An 18,543-nucleotide genomic window follows, 5' to 3' on the forward strand; every position below is an offset into this window, starting at 1 on the left:
TCAGGAGAGGAAGGCCACATTAAGACACTGGGCCAATGACCCAGACGCTGGCTGCTAGCTTTAAACTGGCTACTCCAAACTTTACTGAACATCGAAAAGCAAGAAAGGCCAAACCTCGTCCCGTTTAGTTGTGTTCATTTGTATCATCTTTTAATAATACAAGCTATATATTAATAACAATAACAAGTGTTATACATTTTAATTTAACAAAATATCACAAGGCTGCAACAATTTAAAAAAATGAAACCTATATATACTTATTATATCTCATAATTAGTACACACAGAAACATGCGTTTCTGTTACAAACCATCAAGCACAATCCAAGTGTGGCCATGATGACATATTTGCCCTAAAGCAACTATAACACGGGGCGTTCTGTGAAGTGGCGTGTGGAGACACTGCAGCGTGTGTGGGTAAGCAGGTTCAGACCCCACGTTCTCCTGTGTATACCACATGCTCCCAGTACATGGCCACAAATGACTGACACACATGTAATTGCCTTGAACTTAGTTGGGGCATTAAATAATGGAGTAAACGACTGGCAAATGAGTTGTGGTCTTGCTGAACCGAGGGCCGTAGCCTCTGGCATTGCATCTGCTCCTACAGGCCAACAGACAAGCAGGATCTGTGAGAGAGGAGAAACCACCACCGATACATAAAAGCATAAGACACAGTCAAACAGTGGAACCCGCTCTGTGCCGGGCTGTCAACAGAATACCAGCGAACACATGGACACACCGCGCCGCTCATATTCCCGGCTTTTTATGTAAGATAAGCTCTCCGGGGTATTTTTGGGTGTTGATATACAACAGGAGTGTCAGTCATAGTAAGCAAAAGACGGTCGCAAAATGCACGGAAGAAAATACCCACACAAACACGCATCAGAAACAGACCTCCATGTGAACCCTTGTTTGAACTGGCTTTAGAATAGCTTGTGCAATGTTGTTGTACACACTGTACAATTTTGAGGATGAACAATTTTTTCAAGAACAAATCTATCATCATATGCAATAGAGATGTGCGGTCCCCACTGGGCTTCCTAAGGCGTAAAAACAGATTCGGTGTTGCGTTTTGAGGTCAGTGTTTGCTATATCTAGTACCTGATGACGTCAGTGAGTTGACAGCTATAGTTAATTTAGTTCTGAGGTCATATATACCCTTGTTATACATCTATGTAACTTTAGAAACGGAAATGAAGGTGTTTTTTAAAAGCTACTATAGAAAAATATCAGTATTTAAGATAACGAGAAACAAGTGTGCACTTCGATTTCACACGCTCAGTCCACTTTTTTGTCATTTGGTATTTAAGGTTTTGTGCGGTTGCTACAGTCACATCATGTTCCAGCAGGGCCTATAAATATATAATGAAACGTGAACTTCAAGGGCGGAACAGTTTTGATTACCAGCACACAGCCCGTCGTCCAAGGCCAAGATCAGAGCTGCCACAAAACGCTCCAGAGACTCGGGTCAGCCTCAGCCCAACAAAAGGTCTTTGCCGCACGGTCTTCTAAGAGGTTAAGTGTGACCCAAAGACAAAAGCCCCAGTCCCGCTCAGTGCCGGGGTGGGTGTGTGGGGGGGGGTGTAGGGGGGGTAGTGGGGCAGCTGCCCCTGCCGGCGAGGCGTGAAGACGTGGCAGGGTCTCATCCCTGGCCAACGGGCACACCACTGTCAACATCACAGCACACGCTGGGCGGCTCGCTGCCGTACTCCCGCCTGGCCGGCAGTGGTCCCAGCTGCCCCATCCGTTACTGTCTGATTAGTTCTGCTAAGCAGCCCCCCCCCCCTCCCAGCCACTGCCGCCATCTGCTTCCCCCAACAAGATGGCTGCCACCCAACACCGCGCCATGCGCCCTCCTACCTGCTAGTGCCCGCGCCCACGCTCGCCCCAGAGCGCTAACCACGGCTTCTCGTGGCTGGCAGCCACCCCCCCCCCCCCCCCCCCCCCCCCCCCCCCCCCCCGCCCGCTACTACTCTTGAGGAAGGGTGGAAGAATCTTTTGTCTCCCCGTCGGATGGCACACGTGTGGTGGTGCGGCAGACCTCACGTGTGACGCTGGCCTCCCTCTGGCGTGGAGCTGCATCTGCTCACTCTTTTATTCATTTTCCGACTCTCGCCCCCTTTAGGGGGTTGTGGTCCGCCCCCCCCCCCCCCCCCCCCCCCCCCCACACACACACACACACACACACAAGCCCCGCCCCTCCCAGCTCTTCTCACCCCTGTGAGGCTGAGCGAACGCAGAGAGGCGTGCAAAGTTTAATGGAATTCTGGGGTGGGATGAGCAACTTTTGAACGCCGCAGTGGGACCTTCGCAATGCATTGTGGGCACCGAGTTGAGGACTTTTTTTTTTTGGAGGACGAGTCAATGACACTGGCAATAGAGCACAAGTGGCTCCGGTGTTGAAATGTGGTGTTTCAGAAGCTTGCGAGAAGTTCTGCACTAGACTTCTCCACACATTCAGATCCAAACGCTTTCAACACCCTTGACTCACTCCGCGTATCTCTGAAGTGTGCAAAAGCACAAACGCATCCAGTTCTAAGGCTACGTATCATCTCACAGTGCAAACATGTTCGATTAAAAGAGAATTCATGAAATACATTTTCCAAAGCTTAATGGTACAAACATGGAGAAGCATCACAGCTCCCAGCGTACTGGTCCAAAGCTCAGAGTATACACAAAGCTGAGGTGTAGGAGGAAGCTTCCACAACCTTCCTCACCTTCTCACGCACCTCCAGCCCGAGGTCAGAGGTCAGCCTGTGACGGACCCCACGTGGCTTTAACACCAGGTACCAAATGATCACTGCTTCTACAATAATTCCTTTTCACACAAACACATGAAGCAAACTCCTCACAGGCCTTCAGCACCTGTAGCTCCACTTCTCAGAGACCAGGACCAGTTAGTGGCGATCTCACACACACACACACACACACACACACACACACACACACACACACACACACACACACACACACACACACACACACACACACACACACACACACACACACACACACACACACACTGCCATTTTGCTGAGCCGTCATGAATATTCTCCTGTTTCGTGTGCGTGTTTATGCCTGAAATCTCTCCTTTACACACCATGAAGCCGGTCACGCTGGATAAGGGCTGCACACCACTAGTGCCCTCCTCTGTTTGGGGGGGTGTGGGGAGTGGGGGGGGGGGGGATAAGGAGCGCGGTTCGTGCGGGACACAAACTGGAGACGGTGGAGAATGCGTCGAGGTGGTGAGTCAGATGGTGAGAGTGAAAACAACCCAGGCGTCCTGCTTGGTGCCCCCCCCCAACACACACACACACACACACACACACACACACACACACACACACACACACACACACACACAGGGGTCTGCCCAATGTTGGTAGAGTGGGGGGGTGTGGTAATAATGGGGTGGGGGGGGGGGGGGGGTGACAAAAAGGCATAAGCAAACAAAAAACAAACAAACAAATGGAATAAAGTCTGGGCTGAAAGCCGTCAGAAGGCGGAGAACAGAGCGGGGGGGATTAGGACAGATCCACGCCTGCCCACCGCACAGCTGGCTGATGATCCGCTGTTGAAGCCACCGGCCCGGCCCGGCTCCCCCAGCACGGGCCGTAGGGGGGTGGGGTGGGGGGGTGTCGGGACAGGGCCCAAGAAAAGAGAGTGAGAACGAGGGGGCAGGAGCTGTGGGGGAGGGAGAGGGAAAAAAACCCCCAACAACAAACAAAAGGCAAGTGCTTCATGAGCGTTGGGTGGAGATGGGATGGGTGGAGATGTGGATGAGGATGGAGGGAGAGGAGAATGAGAGGATGGAGAGAGTGGAGAATGAGAGGATGGAGGGAGTGGAGAATGAGAGGGCAGCTTCAGACGTCCTGCACACGGACACTTCCTCTGGACACACAGACAGGCGTCCCCACAAAGGCACGACTGCTCCCCAAGCTAGCAGAGGGGTGGGCGGCCCCACACGGATCTATAGCTGATCATCAGGGGGGGGGAATAAAGCACAATCTGGGAAAGACAGTTTAGCCCCAAGGAAGAGGGAGAGAACGGACAGATGTCTGCTGCATCTGTGCACCATGGACGTCCCAGAGAACCTGCCCCCGCAGCACAAGACCACAGCACACACACACACACACACACACACACACATGCAACCGCACACACACACACGCACGCACACACACGCAAACACACACACACACACACACACACACACACACACACACACACACACACACATGCAACCGCACACACACACACGCACGCACACACACGCAAACACACACATACACACACACACACACACATGCGTGTACACACACACACACACACACACACACACATGCAACCGCACACACACACACACACACACACACACGCAAACACACACACACACACACACACACACACACACATGCAACCGCACACACACAGCACACACACACACACACGCAAACACACACACACACACACACACACACACACACACACACACACACACACACACACACACACACATGCAACCGCACACACACACACGCACGCACACGCACGCAAACACACACATACACATGCGTGTACACACACACACGCACGCATACACACACACACGCACACACATATGCACACAACCGCACATACACACACACAAACATGAACACACAAACGCACACATACACACACACACACCCGCAAACATACACACATGCAACACTCCCATAAACGCGCACACACACACACAACATGTGTGCACATACACACACACACACACACACACACACACACACACACACACACACACACACACACACACACACACACACACACACACACACACACACAGTACAGCAGGGGAAAGTCCACATGTTGCCAACATCTAGGCTGGGCAGCGGCTTAACCTCTGTGATCTTCAGCGGGCCATTTAGTCAAGCGAGCGTGAGGGAGGACGGAGTGTTTAGAGGACAGAGCTCAGATCTACGACAGCTTCCCGCCACGCTAACACACCGCAGCTCGGCTCACATTAATAATGCACGCTGAACACACTCAACACGTCGCCACGGGAACACAAACACAAACACGAGGGAACTTTTAGTCATTTATCACGTGTAATCACATATTTCACAGAAATGTTTTATTACAATTCCCATCTACTGAAGTAATGGCACTTAAAAAAGATAATCAAAATATAATCCAAATAAATCAAAGCAGACGTAACACGCGAGACGCTAACTTGAACCGTCATGGGGATTACCCAGAACAAGCTAAAGAACTGAACGTGTGTATTTGCATAACATGAATCCAAATACACATTCTATGATTTTTCTCCTATACAACACAAATATTTTACTGACGAAGGGTAAGTGTACTGGTAAAGACTAAAGGAGCTTCCCTCAGGACTGATAACGCCCTTATGATGTAGCACATGTGGCCATCAATCGATATAAATAATGCAAGCGGGTACAGGTGAAGTGTTTAGTCTTCAAGAACACCCCGACTTTACCAAATGTAAACAAATGGGCCAAATTATTCACTAATGTTTCCTGAACAGCATGGTGTTTCATGATGCTTCATAAACAATATATGACCGTGCCATAATCCTCGGCCTCCTCTCTCTGTCGAGCAGATGTTGTTCCTCCTCTACAGCTGTGCAGCTCTGCTACAGGAAGCACGCTAGCTACCTCCAGAGGGAGGGGTCCAGCACGCCATCCAGAACCGCTCCTGCCTCCTGGAGGGGGGCCCAGGTGTTGGGTGTGGAACCGCGCTGGGTCGGAGCGGGCCGGAGACACGCGCATGTGTGGCTTTTCTTCCGCGCCGTGCCACCGGTCGTAAGGGTTCTGAGAGTGGGAGGAAGAGCCATGGTCTGCCGACCCCGTGACCTTCGACCCCCTCAACCCCACTCTGAGCCTCTGCCCCTCGTCTGCTCACGTTAGCCTATGACTCCGCTGTGAGTGGCAACACACTCACAGAGGATCTGATCAGTTGAGTGAGGCCGTGTGAGGTTACGAGAGATTGTGTGTGGTTGTGTGAGGTTACGAGGGGCCGTGTGAGGTTACGAGGGGCCATGTGATGTTGTGTGAGGTTGTGTGAGGTTGCGAGGGGCCGTGTGAGGTTGCGTGAGATTGTGTAATATTGCGTGAGATTGTGTGAAGTTGCGTGAGATTGTGTGAGGTTACAAGGGGCCGTGTGAGGTTGTGTGAGATTGTGTGAGGTTGTGTGAGGTTACGAGGGGCCATGTGAGGTTACGAGGGGCCGTGTGATGTTGTGTGAGATTGTGTGAGGTTGTGTGAGGTTGCGAGGGGCCGTGTGAGGTTGCGTGAGATTGTGTAATATTGCGTGAAGTTGCGTGAGATTGTGTGAGGTTACGAGGGGCCGTGTGAGGTTGTGTGAGGTTGTGTGAGGTTACGAGGGGCCGTGTAAGGTTATGTGAGGTTACGAGGGGCCGTGTGAGGTTGCGTGAGATTGTGTGAGGTTGTGTGAGATTGTGTGAGGTTACGAGGGGCCGTGTGAGGTTGTGTGAGGTTGCGTGAGATTGTGTGAGATTGTGTGAGGTTGTGTGAGGTTACGAGGGGCCGTGTCAGGTTGTGTGAGGTTGCGTGAGATTGTGTGAGGTTGTGTGAGATTATGTGAGGTTGTGTGAGGTTGTGTGAGATTGTGTGAGGTTGCGTGAGATTGTGTGAGGTTGTGTGAGGTTACGAGGGGCCGTGTGAGGTTGCGTGAGATTGTGTGAGGTTGTGTGAGGTTACGAGGGGCCATGTGAGGTTGTGTGAGGTTACGAGGGGCCGTGTGAGGTTGTGTGTGGTTACGAGCGGCTGCTCCGTCCACCACGTAAAGCCCGCCACTCAATCATACGTTCGTCGTTACAGCAGAAGAATATGGCAGAAGGATGCAATATGTAGTTAGAGCCCTATACATTTCTGTGGGTGTTGATGAATCATAATATCAAACAAACATCAATAATTTTGGTCAAAACAGTACAGGCAATATCATATTAAGTCATAACAACGGTTCAGCGGCATGGCTATTCCAAGGTATATCATAACTGCAATATGTATCACAATATAGTATTTATGTCCAATAAACACACACAGAGCAGTTCCTGGTTTCATGTGAGAACTGACTACTGCACGTTTCTCCAAACAGAAACAGGACAGTTTGCACTGACAGGCCGTGGGAGGACAAACGATACAGAAGCAGCTCCACGCGTCTTCATCGCAGGACCGAGCTGCTCAACACGCCAGCTGTAGCCACACAGAGGCACAGCGATGCCCACACGTCTGCTCTGTGGCCCGGTCCACACCGCCACAGACAGCTTCTCGTTAAGCCGCGGTATACGAATGCCACAAAGCCCAGTGTCATCTGTCTACGGTCTTTACAAAAGCCCAGAATACGAGGTGACCTTGAGGGACAGCGGGACCACGGCAGAAGGAACCGGAGAGGCTTGTTTAGTCACGGACAATCACATCTACACGCGTGTACACTTGATTTCACGCGGAAGAGATTATACAAAACACAAAAGCTACGTTATGTGAAATAACACCACGTCATGTTGTGATTTGATTTCCATAGAAACCAAGCCAGTAAGATTTCTAGTCATGGGTTGAGGTGCGTCAGCCCACAGACGGGTTGTTTTTCTGTGAACCGCTAAAAGACAAGACTAATACAGACCACGATCCCGCGTGCGCTCAACACGCACCGTAGTGAACGTACACGTTGTTGATTAGCTTCAGACCTTACAGGTGCCATGATGCTTCCTCCGAAACGCTGGTCATATCAGCTGGACTAAAGCCTGAATATACCGAGCGTGCTTTCTCTACTCAACACTGGTTATTAATAAACAATCCCCTTCCAAACACGACCGTTCTCAACACACTTTGCACAAATCCCCCCCAACCCCTCACAGAATTATGGGGATTCTGTGAAATCTAAGGCAGCATCAGAATCGACGTGCCAAACATCTCCCTCAAGTTAAACAGTGGGCCTGGCACAGCCCAGCTCACGCGTGTGCCCCGGTGTGGCACGTGGCCTGCTGACGTTATACAGAGACAGCGTGCGCCCCCTTATCCAGCCCACGCGTGTGCCCCGCTGACGTTATACACAGACCGCGTGCGCCCCCTCCTCCGGCCCGGTGCCCCCCCGTCGCACGGCGGACCGTGGTGGTGGCAGCCGGTGGCTGGCGGTGTTTTAATAAAGAGCGTCCGCCCCCCCGCGGGGACGCTGGCACCGTGCGAACCCCAGCGCCCGGGCGCAGTGTTGTGGCATGTAATAGGATTAAGGGGACTACCTGGTGAGGTGCAGTTGGCGTTGGGCGCGGCTCAGACCCTCAGCCAGGCCCACTGCCTCCGCCCGGGCTCGGCCCTCCGCCCTCTGGGCCTCCTCCAAGCGCTGCCGGCTGCCGGCGAGCTCCGCCCTCAGCTTCTGCACTTCCTGAACCCAGAGAGGGCGGGAGAGGAGAGGAGAGACACACAGACTGGGCACCAGCACGCTGGGGGAAACGTGGTTGTAATTCTACACCTGTCTTCATAATATTCCCCCTCTCTTTACATGCTTTTTTGGTCATATTTTTCTGTCCATTTTTCCTGTGAGGACAAAACTGTACGTCTTCATCGTCACCATTTCGTGCGTGAAGTGTTTCCTAACTGTACAAACTAATTTATAACACACACCCTTCAGAATGTATGATAATTAAACAGCAGTCAGTACTGAGCTCTCCTGCCCCTCCTGCCCCTCCTGCTCCTCCTGCCCCCCCTGCTCCTCCTGCCCTCCTGCTCCTCCTGCCCTCCTGCCCTCCTGCTCCTCCTGCTCCTCCTGCCCTCCTGCTCCTCCTGCCCCTCCTGCTCCTCCTGCCCCTCCTGCCCCTCCTGCCCCTCCTGCCCCTCCTGCTCCTCCTGCCCCTCCTGCTCCTCCTGCCCCTCCTGCTCCTCCTGCCCTCCTGCTCCTCCTGCCCTCCTGCCCTCCTGCCCCTCCTGCCCCTCCTGCCCCTCCTGCCCCTCCTGCTCCTCCTGCCCTCCTGCCCTCCTGCCCCTCCTGCCCCTCCTGCCCCTCCTGCTCCTCCTGCCCCTCCTGCTCCTCCTGCCCTCCTGCTCCTCCTGCCCTCCTGCCCTCCTGCCCTCCTGCCCCTCCTGCCCCTCCTGCCCCTCCTGCCCTCCTGCTCCTCCTGCCCTCCTGCTCCTCCTGCCCTCCTGCCCTCCTGCCCCTCCTGCCCCTCCTGCTCCTCCTGCCCTCCTGCCCCTCCTACCTGCTCTGCTAGCTGGATCCGCCGGCCCAGTCTGGCGCTGTTGTCCCGCGCTTCACGCTCTGCCTCCTCTCTGGTGAGCTGGGCCTGGCTCAACTGGTACCGTAGCTCTGCGCACACCTATCACACACACACACACACACACACACACACACACACACACCACAATACATGTCAATATAACGGCACCGTCACAATTACAGCACGTTCGTTTTTTTTGCATCCAGGTTGTCAGCCCTCCAACGTAAAAATCAACACAGCAAGTTCAAATCTCAAATAAGAGCCTCCATCAGCGCTGCAGAGCCCGACAGGGCCAGAAACCCAACCCTACTATTCCTATAGCTCTACTGCCACCTAGTGCTCACTAATGACTATTTCAAAAGTCGCTTCTACCAGTAGAAGTACAACCACAAATAACAAATTATCACATGATATCCAAAAGTTGTTGGGTCGTTCTATCTCGGCGTAGAGCCCGACACACAGGGCAGGACCGGAAGCGTGTGGCGGGTCGGCCCCGGCCAGCAGGACGGTGAGGTCTACCTTGCTGCTCTCGGTCTCCTGAGAGGTGAGCTTCCTGAAGGTCTCCTCCAGCTGCGTGCTGAGGGAGTTCTTGTCGCGTTCCCCTCTCTCCAGGAGACCTTCTAACTCCGCCACCCTCCGGGTCAGAGAGCTCACCTACACAGCAGCAGCACACGGCCTTCACACTTGCAACCCTGGGCAGGGCCGTCTGTACTAAACTGGGAAAGTGATCTGATGGGACTCGTATGGGGTAAAATACAAATGCTTTTGCATTTTTAGCTCTAAAATATGTTCCTCTGCATCTGTCAAAGCACTGGGTGTGAAATAACTTTAGCAAAACCCAATAGAAATCAATAATTAGCAGGAAAATTACAGTATGATGTAAATGAAGATACCAGTACTGAGATTGACACTTATACGCATCACTCTTAGTGCTAATGTGTACTATCATCCATCAGCCACTAGAGGGCAGCAAAACTTACATTTTGCATGGCAAGCAAGATAAAGACACAAAGTGAGTGTTTCCCAATGTAATTCATATTGATTGAAAAGACAGACCGCCTGAGCAAGCTCCTCCCTCTCTCTCTTGGTTTCAGCACGTGCGGTCTCCCTGGCGTGAGAGATCTTCTCCTCCTCGGAGGCCAGTTCCTTCCCCAGTCTCTCCCTCTGCCTGGTCAGCTCAGCATGGATGTGCTCACACTGTACTAATGCCTTGGGAAGGACACAGTACAGACACAGAAGTGTTTCACGCTTCTTCTAGAAGACATTAAGCACAGGTATTTAATGCACACAGTAACCCACACGCATCTACGTCAGGTTTATTTATATAGCTCTTTTTACAACACGCGTTGTCACCAAGCAGCTTTATAAACCCATGAGTCCAGGTCCCTAATGAGCCAACCAGGGTTGACAGTGGCGAGGAGAACCTCCCCCGGAGGATTAGGAAGAAACCTTGGGAGGACCGAGACTCAGAAGGGAACCCACCCTCCATGTGTCTGTATTAGCAAATATTTTTGGCATTGCGCAAAAATAGAAACTGCATGTTGGCTTAAGTCAGCAGCCCGTTAGCTGTAAAAACAATTATTGTGGAGGAAGGAACTTTCACTGGAATCAAACACGATGTTTGAGCCCTGAAAGACTTCACAAACTATTTTTTCCTGCCCATCAGAAAACAGAATGCCAGACAGGCGTTCTTCCAATACAGACGCAAAGCAGCGTTCTCTGCTGTTCTGAGGTGTGTGGGTTCCCTCTGTGAGAGGTCAGACTGCACCAGATCTCTGGACCTCTGGAGAAACGCGAGGTCTCTTGCCTTGGTCTTCTCCAGATTGGCCTCCTCCGCCATCTCCACCGCCTGCTTCACCTGCTGGTAGGACGTCCACTCCCTCTGCTGGGCCTCACTCTGAGCTGCCCTCATGGAGCACAGCAGCGTCATGAACTCATCACGCTCTCTACACACACACACACACACACATATACACACACACACACACACACATACCACACATGTACACACACACACACACACACACACCGCACATACACACATACATATGCACACATACACACACACACACACACACACACACATATGCACACATACACACACATACGCACACACACACACACACACACACACACATACATATACACACATATACACACACACACACACACATACGCGCGCACACACACAAATGCACACAAACACACACAGGCACACACACACACACACACATTGGGGGAAAAATAAACCTTTCATTTATTATCTCTGTCCACATATTTGTCATTTTGAAATAAACAGCTTCTTTTTACAAATCACAAAGCTTCCCTGTTTAAATGCAGTTTGTCCTCAGACAGTGAGAATATTCTCTGGTTTGACCTTGTGTTCTGATATCTCAAAGGACAGACTGCTCTAGAACATTATCTACAGATCAGTTGATTAGCTCAGTAATCAATATCAAATCAATACTTGATCCCCCTTCAGTCATGTATAAGGACAAATAACTGATCTAAGGACCAGGACTCTCTCATAATCAAGGAGACACGTCGCCGTAGCAACCTTCCAGGGTCATCCATGGCTTCAAGGCAATCATTAATGAAACATGTGAACACAAACCTGTCAAGTGTTTCAAGCACATACATATGATTTCACTTCATCCCCACTACATATACTTTGACAAAGTCTGTACTACGTATGTACGAAATCCAGTACATGTGTATAATGTACGTATGACATCACGGCCCGCCTTAAATAGCAAGGATGGCTCCACCCACGCACTTGGTGAGCCTCTCGATGGCCTGCACGTGAGCACTGGCGTGTGTTGGGGATATCACAGCCTCGTGTTGGGCACACTTCAGACACAACCCCCCAACACGCTGGTCCAACGCACACCGCATCTCCTGACGCCTCAGACGCTCTTTCAGACCCTCACACTCGTTCTGATAGTTCAACAGGTCCTTCCTATACACACACACACACACACACACACACACACACACACACATGATCTATTGTTCATGATAAGAGTCAAGGTCAGTCCGAGCGATGACCCACTCACTTCAGTGAGAGCACCTGTGTTTCCAGAGTCTCGGTCTGCGCGTGGTACACACACTTCAGCTGCTCCTGCAGTGGTTATGACACGAGTGTTAGACAAATGAAAAACATGAGAAAACTGAACAAATCTTAGAAAAACAGGAATCTGAACGAGTAAGCTGAGTTGCCCCAAAACACGGTTATCATCTTAACTGTCAGTGCACTGTGGTGCAGTTCACATAAAACAGAACAACATTAAAGAAAACACTAAACAGACAGAGACAGATACAGATACAGAGACAGGTACAGAGACAGAGTCAGATACAGAGACAGAGACAGATACAGAGACAGATACAGAGTCAGATACAGAGACAGATACCAGCTCTTTTTTCCATTTGTTGTCCTCTTTTTGGTGAATGAAAGTCTGTCTTGGTTTCGGTGTGGGAGTTGAGGTAACTTTATCTATTGTGGTTTCTCCATTAACCTGAAAGTGGTCATATGGAAAACCAAACTCAACTAAGCCCAGTATGTATTATTAGTATGTATATATCACTATGTTACTGTTAAGGTGTACTGTGTGCTTTAATACACAGTTTCTCTCACTAACACAACAAAGTACTAAATACCGTGCTGTCCACCAGGGTGTATTCCTTCAGCGTGTCTTCCACCATCTTTGCCTTAAGCTCTTCGTGAAGTTTCTCATTCTCCACAACCACCACTGTGACTCGTTGTTTCATCACAAGAAGTTCTTCCTGTGGAGAAAAAAATAAACAAGCAAACTGCGTTACAAAAGCGTGGTAACACTGCGTTACAAAAGCGTGGTAACACTGCGTTACAAAAGCATGGTAACACTGCGTAACAAAAGCGTGGTAACACTGCGTTACAAAAGCGTGGTAACACTGCGTTACAAAAGCATGGTAACACTGCATTACAAACACATGGTAACACTGCGTTACAAAAGCATGGTAACACTGCGTTACAAACACATGGTAACACTGCGTTACAAACACATGGTAACACTGCGTTACAAACACATGGTAACACTGCATTACAAAAGCGTGGTAACACTGCGTTACAAAAGCATGGTAACACTGCGTTACAAACACATGGTAACACTGCGTTACAAAAGCGTGGTAACACTGCGTTACAAAAGCATGGTAACACTGCGTTACAAACACGTGGTAACACTGCGTTACAAAAGCGTGGTAACACTGCGTTACAAAAGCATGGTAACACTGCGTTACAAACACGTGGTAACACTGCGTTACAAAAGCGTGGTAACACTGCGTTACAAAAGCGTGGTAACACTGCGTTACAAAAGCGTGGTAACACTGCGTTACAAAAGCGTGGTAACACTGCGTTACAAAAGCATGGTAACACTGCGTTACAAAAGCATGGTAACACTGCGTTACAAAAGCATGGTAACACTGCGTTACAAAAGCATGGTAACACTGCATTACAAAAGCGTGGTAACACTGCATTACAAAAGCGTGGTAACACTGCGTTACAAAAGCATGGTAACACTGCATTACAAAAGCATGGTAACACTGCATTACAAAAGCATGGTAACACTGCATTACAAAAGCGTGGTAACACTGCGTTACAAAAGCATGGTAACACTGCGTTACAAAAGCATGGTAACACTGCGTTACAAAAGCATGGTAACACTGCGTTACAAAAGCATGGTAACACTGCGTTACAAAAGCGTGGTAACACTGCATTACAAAAGCGTGGTAACACTGCATTACAAAAGCGTGGTAACACTGCGTTACAAAAGCATGGTAACACTGCGTTACAAAAGCGTGGTAACACTGCATTACAAAAGCATGGTAACACTGCGTTACAAACACATGGTAACACTGCGTTACAAACACATGGTAACACTGCATTATCGGTAAGAAGGGGATTTTTCTGTTCGAATCCTGGCTTAGTTAGTCAGATATACTGACAACTGACATTACTCACACAAAAACTTCAACAATACCACTTCAAATAGAACAACAAAGCAAAGCAACAACAAAGACTCACATTGATTAAGAAGACTGACCTTACAGAATTTGACCTCAGCTTCCAGATGTTGGATGTACTCTGACTGGTTGTGAATGATAGGAACCAGGTCCTGGACCGCAGACACACTGCTGCTGTCCTCATCTGTGTGTCTCTGCTGGACGAGGGCATGAGGGCATTAGGGCATGAGGGCATTAGAGAAAGTGTATTACACAGTAGTTATGCTTGAGGATTAAGCAAAAACTGAAAGACTTGTAAGACTTATGTCTTGTATTGTGGTATGTTGCCTTGATAGGAAAAAAAGTATACAAGTTCCAGTTTTCGGCTACTATGTGATAAAGGCCATAATGTACTGAATCACTGTAATCCCAACTGCAGTTACGGAGACACTGATCCACTACAACAGGGCTATTCAACTGGCGGCCCAACAAATTACGTTCGCCCCCCCATCAACAATTTACGTTCGCTTCAATTTTACATCCACTATGACAGTATTGGTATAAGTCTGAAAATTGTCTGGCCCACAGGTCAGAGCTCTCTGCCAAATCTGGCCCGCAGAAAAATATAGTTCAATAGCTCTGCACTACAATGACCTGAATTTATACTAAAAAATTAAGAACAATGTTACAGGTATACAAACCCACCAACCATGAAGCACTGATCTGATGAAAGTCAATGTTGAATCTTAGAATCAATTAGAATCTATTAGTCTATGATAAATAAAGTTAAAAGTTAAATAAAGTGTGTAGTCATTTTAGCCCAAAATAAAATCCACAGATTATCTTAAAAAAAGTAACGTCCACTGAATTCATTTTTGGTGCAATAGCACAAATCTGAATAAATGTCTGTAGAAATGTTATTTGACAGCAACAGCAATAACTATCATTTACATACAGGGGAACTTTAGATGGTAGTCAAATGAAAATCTGAACCCTACAAATTCTGCATGCAGAGTATGTTTCAATTTAGGGTTATTAAAAATAGGGTGTTTTTATTTTCAGTTTTTAATACTGTATACTGACAGCATTCAATGATGGAAGAAAAAAAGGTTTTTACTTGAATTTACTTGAATGTTCTCTGAATATATGGTGAACAATTTCTAAATCCTACTTATTATTATTATTATAAATGTGCACTACAACCAGGATCGTTGCAGCAAATTCTGGGCCCTGTACACTCTCAATGTCATTGGGCCCCTATAAATGCCAGTAAACGAGGCACATGAGCAAAATGGGCCCCTCTCCCTACTCGGGCCCTGGGTAGTCAGGTCCACTTTTCCCCCCACTACCACGCCCATGACTACAACATTAGTGTGCGGTACAGGACAGAACTGTAACTCACACTGTATTCACTGACATCCTGGACAAAGCAGAATACCTCTGTGTCTGTGTAACTCATCACTGCAAGTTCAATGTCTATCTAGGAATAAACAACTAAAACTAAAAATGAGTATCATTGTGTGACACTGGTATTAATGGTATTAATGGTACACTGTCAAACACCAGAACACCCACTTGTTTTACCTCCAGTACAAAAGCAAGAACAGTAACAGATAGTATCACATCCACTGTCCCCATAAAGTTCATAGTACCACAGTAACAGATAGTATCACATCCACTGTCCCCATAAAGTTCATAGTACCACAGTAACCGATAGTATCACATCCACTGTCCCCATAAAGTTCATAGTACCACAGTAACAGATAGTATCACATCCACTGTCCCCATAAAGTTCATAGTACCACAGTAACCGATAGTATCAAATCCAGTGTCCCCATAAAGTTCATAGTACCATAGTAACAGATAGTATCACATCCACTGTCCCCATAAAGTTCATAGTACCACAGTAACAGATAGTATCACATCCAGTGTCCCCATAAAGTTCATAGTACCACAGTAACAGATAGTATCACATCCACTGTCCCCATAAAGTTCATAGTACCACAGTAACAGATAGTATCACATCCACTGTCCCCATAAAGTTCATAGTACCACAGTAACCGATAGTATCACATCCACTGTCCCCATAAAGTTCATAGTACCACAGTAACAGATAGTATCACATCCAGTGTCCCCATAAAGTTCATAGTACCACAGTAACAGATAGTATCACATCCAGTGTCCCCATAAAGTTCCTTCTGCAATAATATATAGTGGTAGTAAATTATACTACTGAGTAATTAGCATTGCTGCATCAGAACCAATATAACAAAGGTCTGTTTCCAGAACAGCACTCTCATAACCCACAAAACCCAATAAAGAAAACATTCAGATAGCTGTTAGTTTAAGAACTAATTCCTACCTTTGGAGCAGACGTCCTCTTTGAGGGGGACAGAGTCTGAACATGGACGTCTCTCGGCTGTTTAAGCAGCGAACGCAGCTGACCGACTGCAACGTAAATTCACAGAAAACAACTGTTGGCCCCTCCAAGACGGATGTGTAGTAAGGACAGTGTGAGCAGCTTGCACGTGGGTGTGAGCAGCGTGCACGTGAGTGTGAGCAGCGTGCACGTGAGTGTGAGCAGCGTGCACGTGAGTGTGAGCAGCGTGCACGTGAGTGTGAGCAGCGTGCACGTGGGTGTGAGCAGCGTGCACGTGGGTGTGAGTAGGATGCACGTGGGTGTGAGGAACGTGCACGTGGGTGTGAGCAGCGTGCACGTGGGTGTGAGCAGCGTGCACGTGAGTGTGAGCAGCGTGCACGTGGGTGTGAGTAGGATGCACGTGGGTGTGAGCAGGGTGCACGTGGGTGTGAGCAGGGTGCACGTGGGTGTGAGCAGGGTGCACGTGGGTGTGAGCAGGGTGCACGTGGGTGTGAGTAGGATGCACGTGGGTGTGAGCAGGGTGCACGTGGGTGTGAGCAGGGTGCAAGTGGGTGTGAGCAGGGTGCACGTGGGTGTGAGTAGGATGCACGTGGGTGTGAGCAGGGTGCACGTGGGTGTGAGCAGGGTGCACGTGGGTGTGAGGAACGTGCACGTGGGTGTGAGCAGCGTGCACGTGGAGATTGACCTGCTTCACTCTGTTGTATGTGCTGCCACGGTACTTCTGGCTGGCTGTGTGGGCCCCCCTCCTGCTCCAGGGTCTCAGCTCCTGAGCTCTGGTTCACCAACATGGTGCTCAGCTGCTGAATGCTGCGATTGGCTCTTTCTGGAGCAGTGGCATCCAATCACAAAGCAAACATCAGCTCAGTGGCTTTTGTACAATAAGAAATAAACAGGCATCACATGGAGGGTTCGCTGAGTAAAACGTAAATGGCCCTGCAACATCTTGTCTTGTTGCTAATATTAAATTGTGATACACTGCAATTAGAATATTCAATAGGATATTTTAGAAAGTCTAATGGCAAAACCTTATTATTGTTTAATGTTCTCTTATTAGTTCGTGGCAACGGTCACATCTGCTATTGGTCAGGCCAGTGCACAGTTGCATTGTGCTTCTCTAGAGCGTCACTGCAGCCTTCTAACAGATTGGATCCAATACTGTGCGACACTGCACACTTTAAAATGTCAAATGAATATCAAACCTGCATAAAGGCAAATGATCTCCTCTCTCTTGAGTTAGGGCTGTTTTAGAGGAGGTTCTTCATGCAGAGTTGGTCAGTTCTGTTATTTTTGTGTCTTGTTTTTAGACTTTATCATTTGTGGTTTCACTGGGACTATAGGACAATAAATACTAAGCCATGTTACTACCTGATATGTTCTCAAACGAGGGCACCTGTGCATTTTAAAAGCATTTTAAGTGCACCTCGAAAAGTATGTTCACTTGATGACTATGCTGGACAAACGCAGGCTGGCTATCAGCAGGTTGTGTGTTTGCCCAAAACTGCCAGACTGTGTGGAGAACAATAACTGCACATCATGTGTTGGTAGGAGGTGCAGGTGGTCTGGAGGTGTGGAGGTGTCTGGCATCACCTCTCAGCTTCTTCTGATAGTCTCCTAACTCCTCCTCGTCCTCGTCCAGCGCCGGCTTCATGTTTGTCTGACTGAACACAAGCATAAATAAAACCTAACCTGTTTTAGCAGCTTCGCCACCGCTCACAACATGATAATATTAGTCAGAAGGTGCTCAAACGCGTTGCTGAACTCTTACCTGCAGTAGAGCTTGGACGACAACGGTTGAATCGAAGGTCGTACTTCCGCAAACGCCGCGGAGGACACTGGGAACTGTAGTCCTACTTAGACTTCGAGCTCAAAATGGTGAAGGGCGGAATAAAAACGACATATTGCAAAATGCGAGTATGCTAATTTATGCTAATT

At 48.9% G+C, this 18,543-nt stretch overlaps 1 protein-coding gene across 5 annotated transcripts; it reads right to left on the reverse strand.

The window, feature by feature from the left end:
* Positions 1-386: 386 nt before the first annotated feature.
* sdccag8 (SHH signaling and ciliogenesis regulator sdccag8) lies at positions 387-18,539 on the reverse strand. Of its 5 annotated transcripts, none has more exons than XM_076975450.1 (15): positions 18,377-18,539; positions 18,199-18,269; positions 17,297-17,434; positions 16,594-16,679; positions 14,333-14,449; positions 12,912-13,037; positions 12,665-12,769; positions 12,311-12,378; positions 12,031-12,213; positions 11,062-11,200; positions 10,311-10,463; positions 9,774-9,908; positions 9,237-9,353; positions 8,283-8,425; positions 387-627 (listed from the first exon to the last, which is right to left on the reverse strand). In XM_076975450.1, exons 2-15 carry the CDS (start codon positions 18,257-18,259, stop codon positions 603-605), a joined length of 1,596 nt encoding a protein of 531 aa, XP_076831565.1. In that variant the 5' UTR covers positions 18,260-18,269; positions 18,377-18,539; the 3' UTR covers positions 387-602. The 5 variants fall into 5 exon arrangements, with proteins under 5 accessions (XP_076831565.1, XP_076831562.1, XP_076831564.1 ...); XM_076975447.1 differs by having other exon boundaries at positions 18,199-18,292; XM_076975449.1 differs by having other exon boundaries at positions 388-627; positions 14,333-14,446; positions 18,199-18,292.
* Positions 18,540-18,543: the final 4 nt, after the last annotated feature.

The sequence above is a fragment of the Brachyhypopomus gauderio genome, chromosome 15 (genome assembly GCF_052324685.1).
Source record: "Brachyhypopomus gauderio isolate BG-103 chromosome 15, BGAUD_0.2, whole genome shotgun sequence".
NCBI lineage: Eukaryota > Metazoa > Chordata > Actinopteri > Gymnotiformes > Hypopomidae > Brachyhypopomus > Brachyhypopomus gauderio.

Bases quoted from the DNA above. Each gene is read 5' to 3' on its own strand.
- sdccag8 (XM_076975447.1), bottom strand. From the start codon at position 18,283: ATGCTTGTGTTCAGTCAGACAAACATGAAGCCGGCGCTGGACGAGGAC. The intron at 12,379-12,664 runs GTATCTGTCTCT...TCATAACCACTG, and splicing joins ACAAATGGAAAAAAGAGCTG to CAGGAGCAGCTGAAGTGTGT. The intron at 9,909-10,310 runs GTCTGTCTTTTC...GCTGCTGTGTAG, and splicing joins GGGAGGAGCTTGCTCAGGCG to GTGAGCTCTCTGACCCGGAG.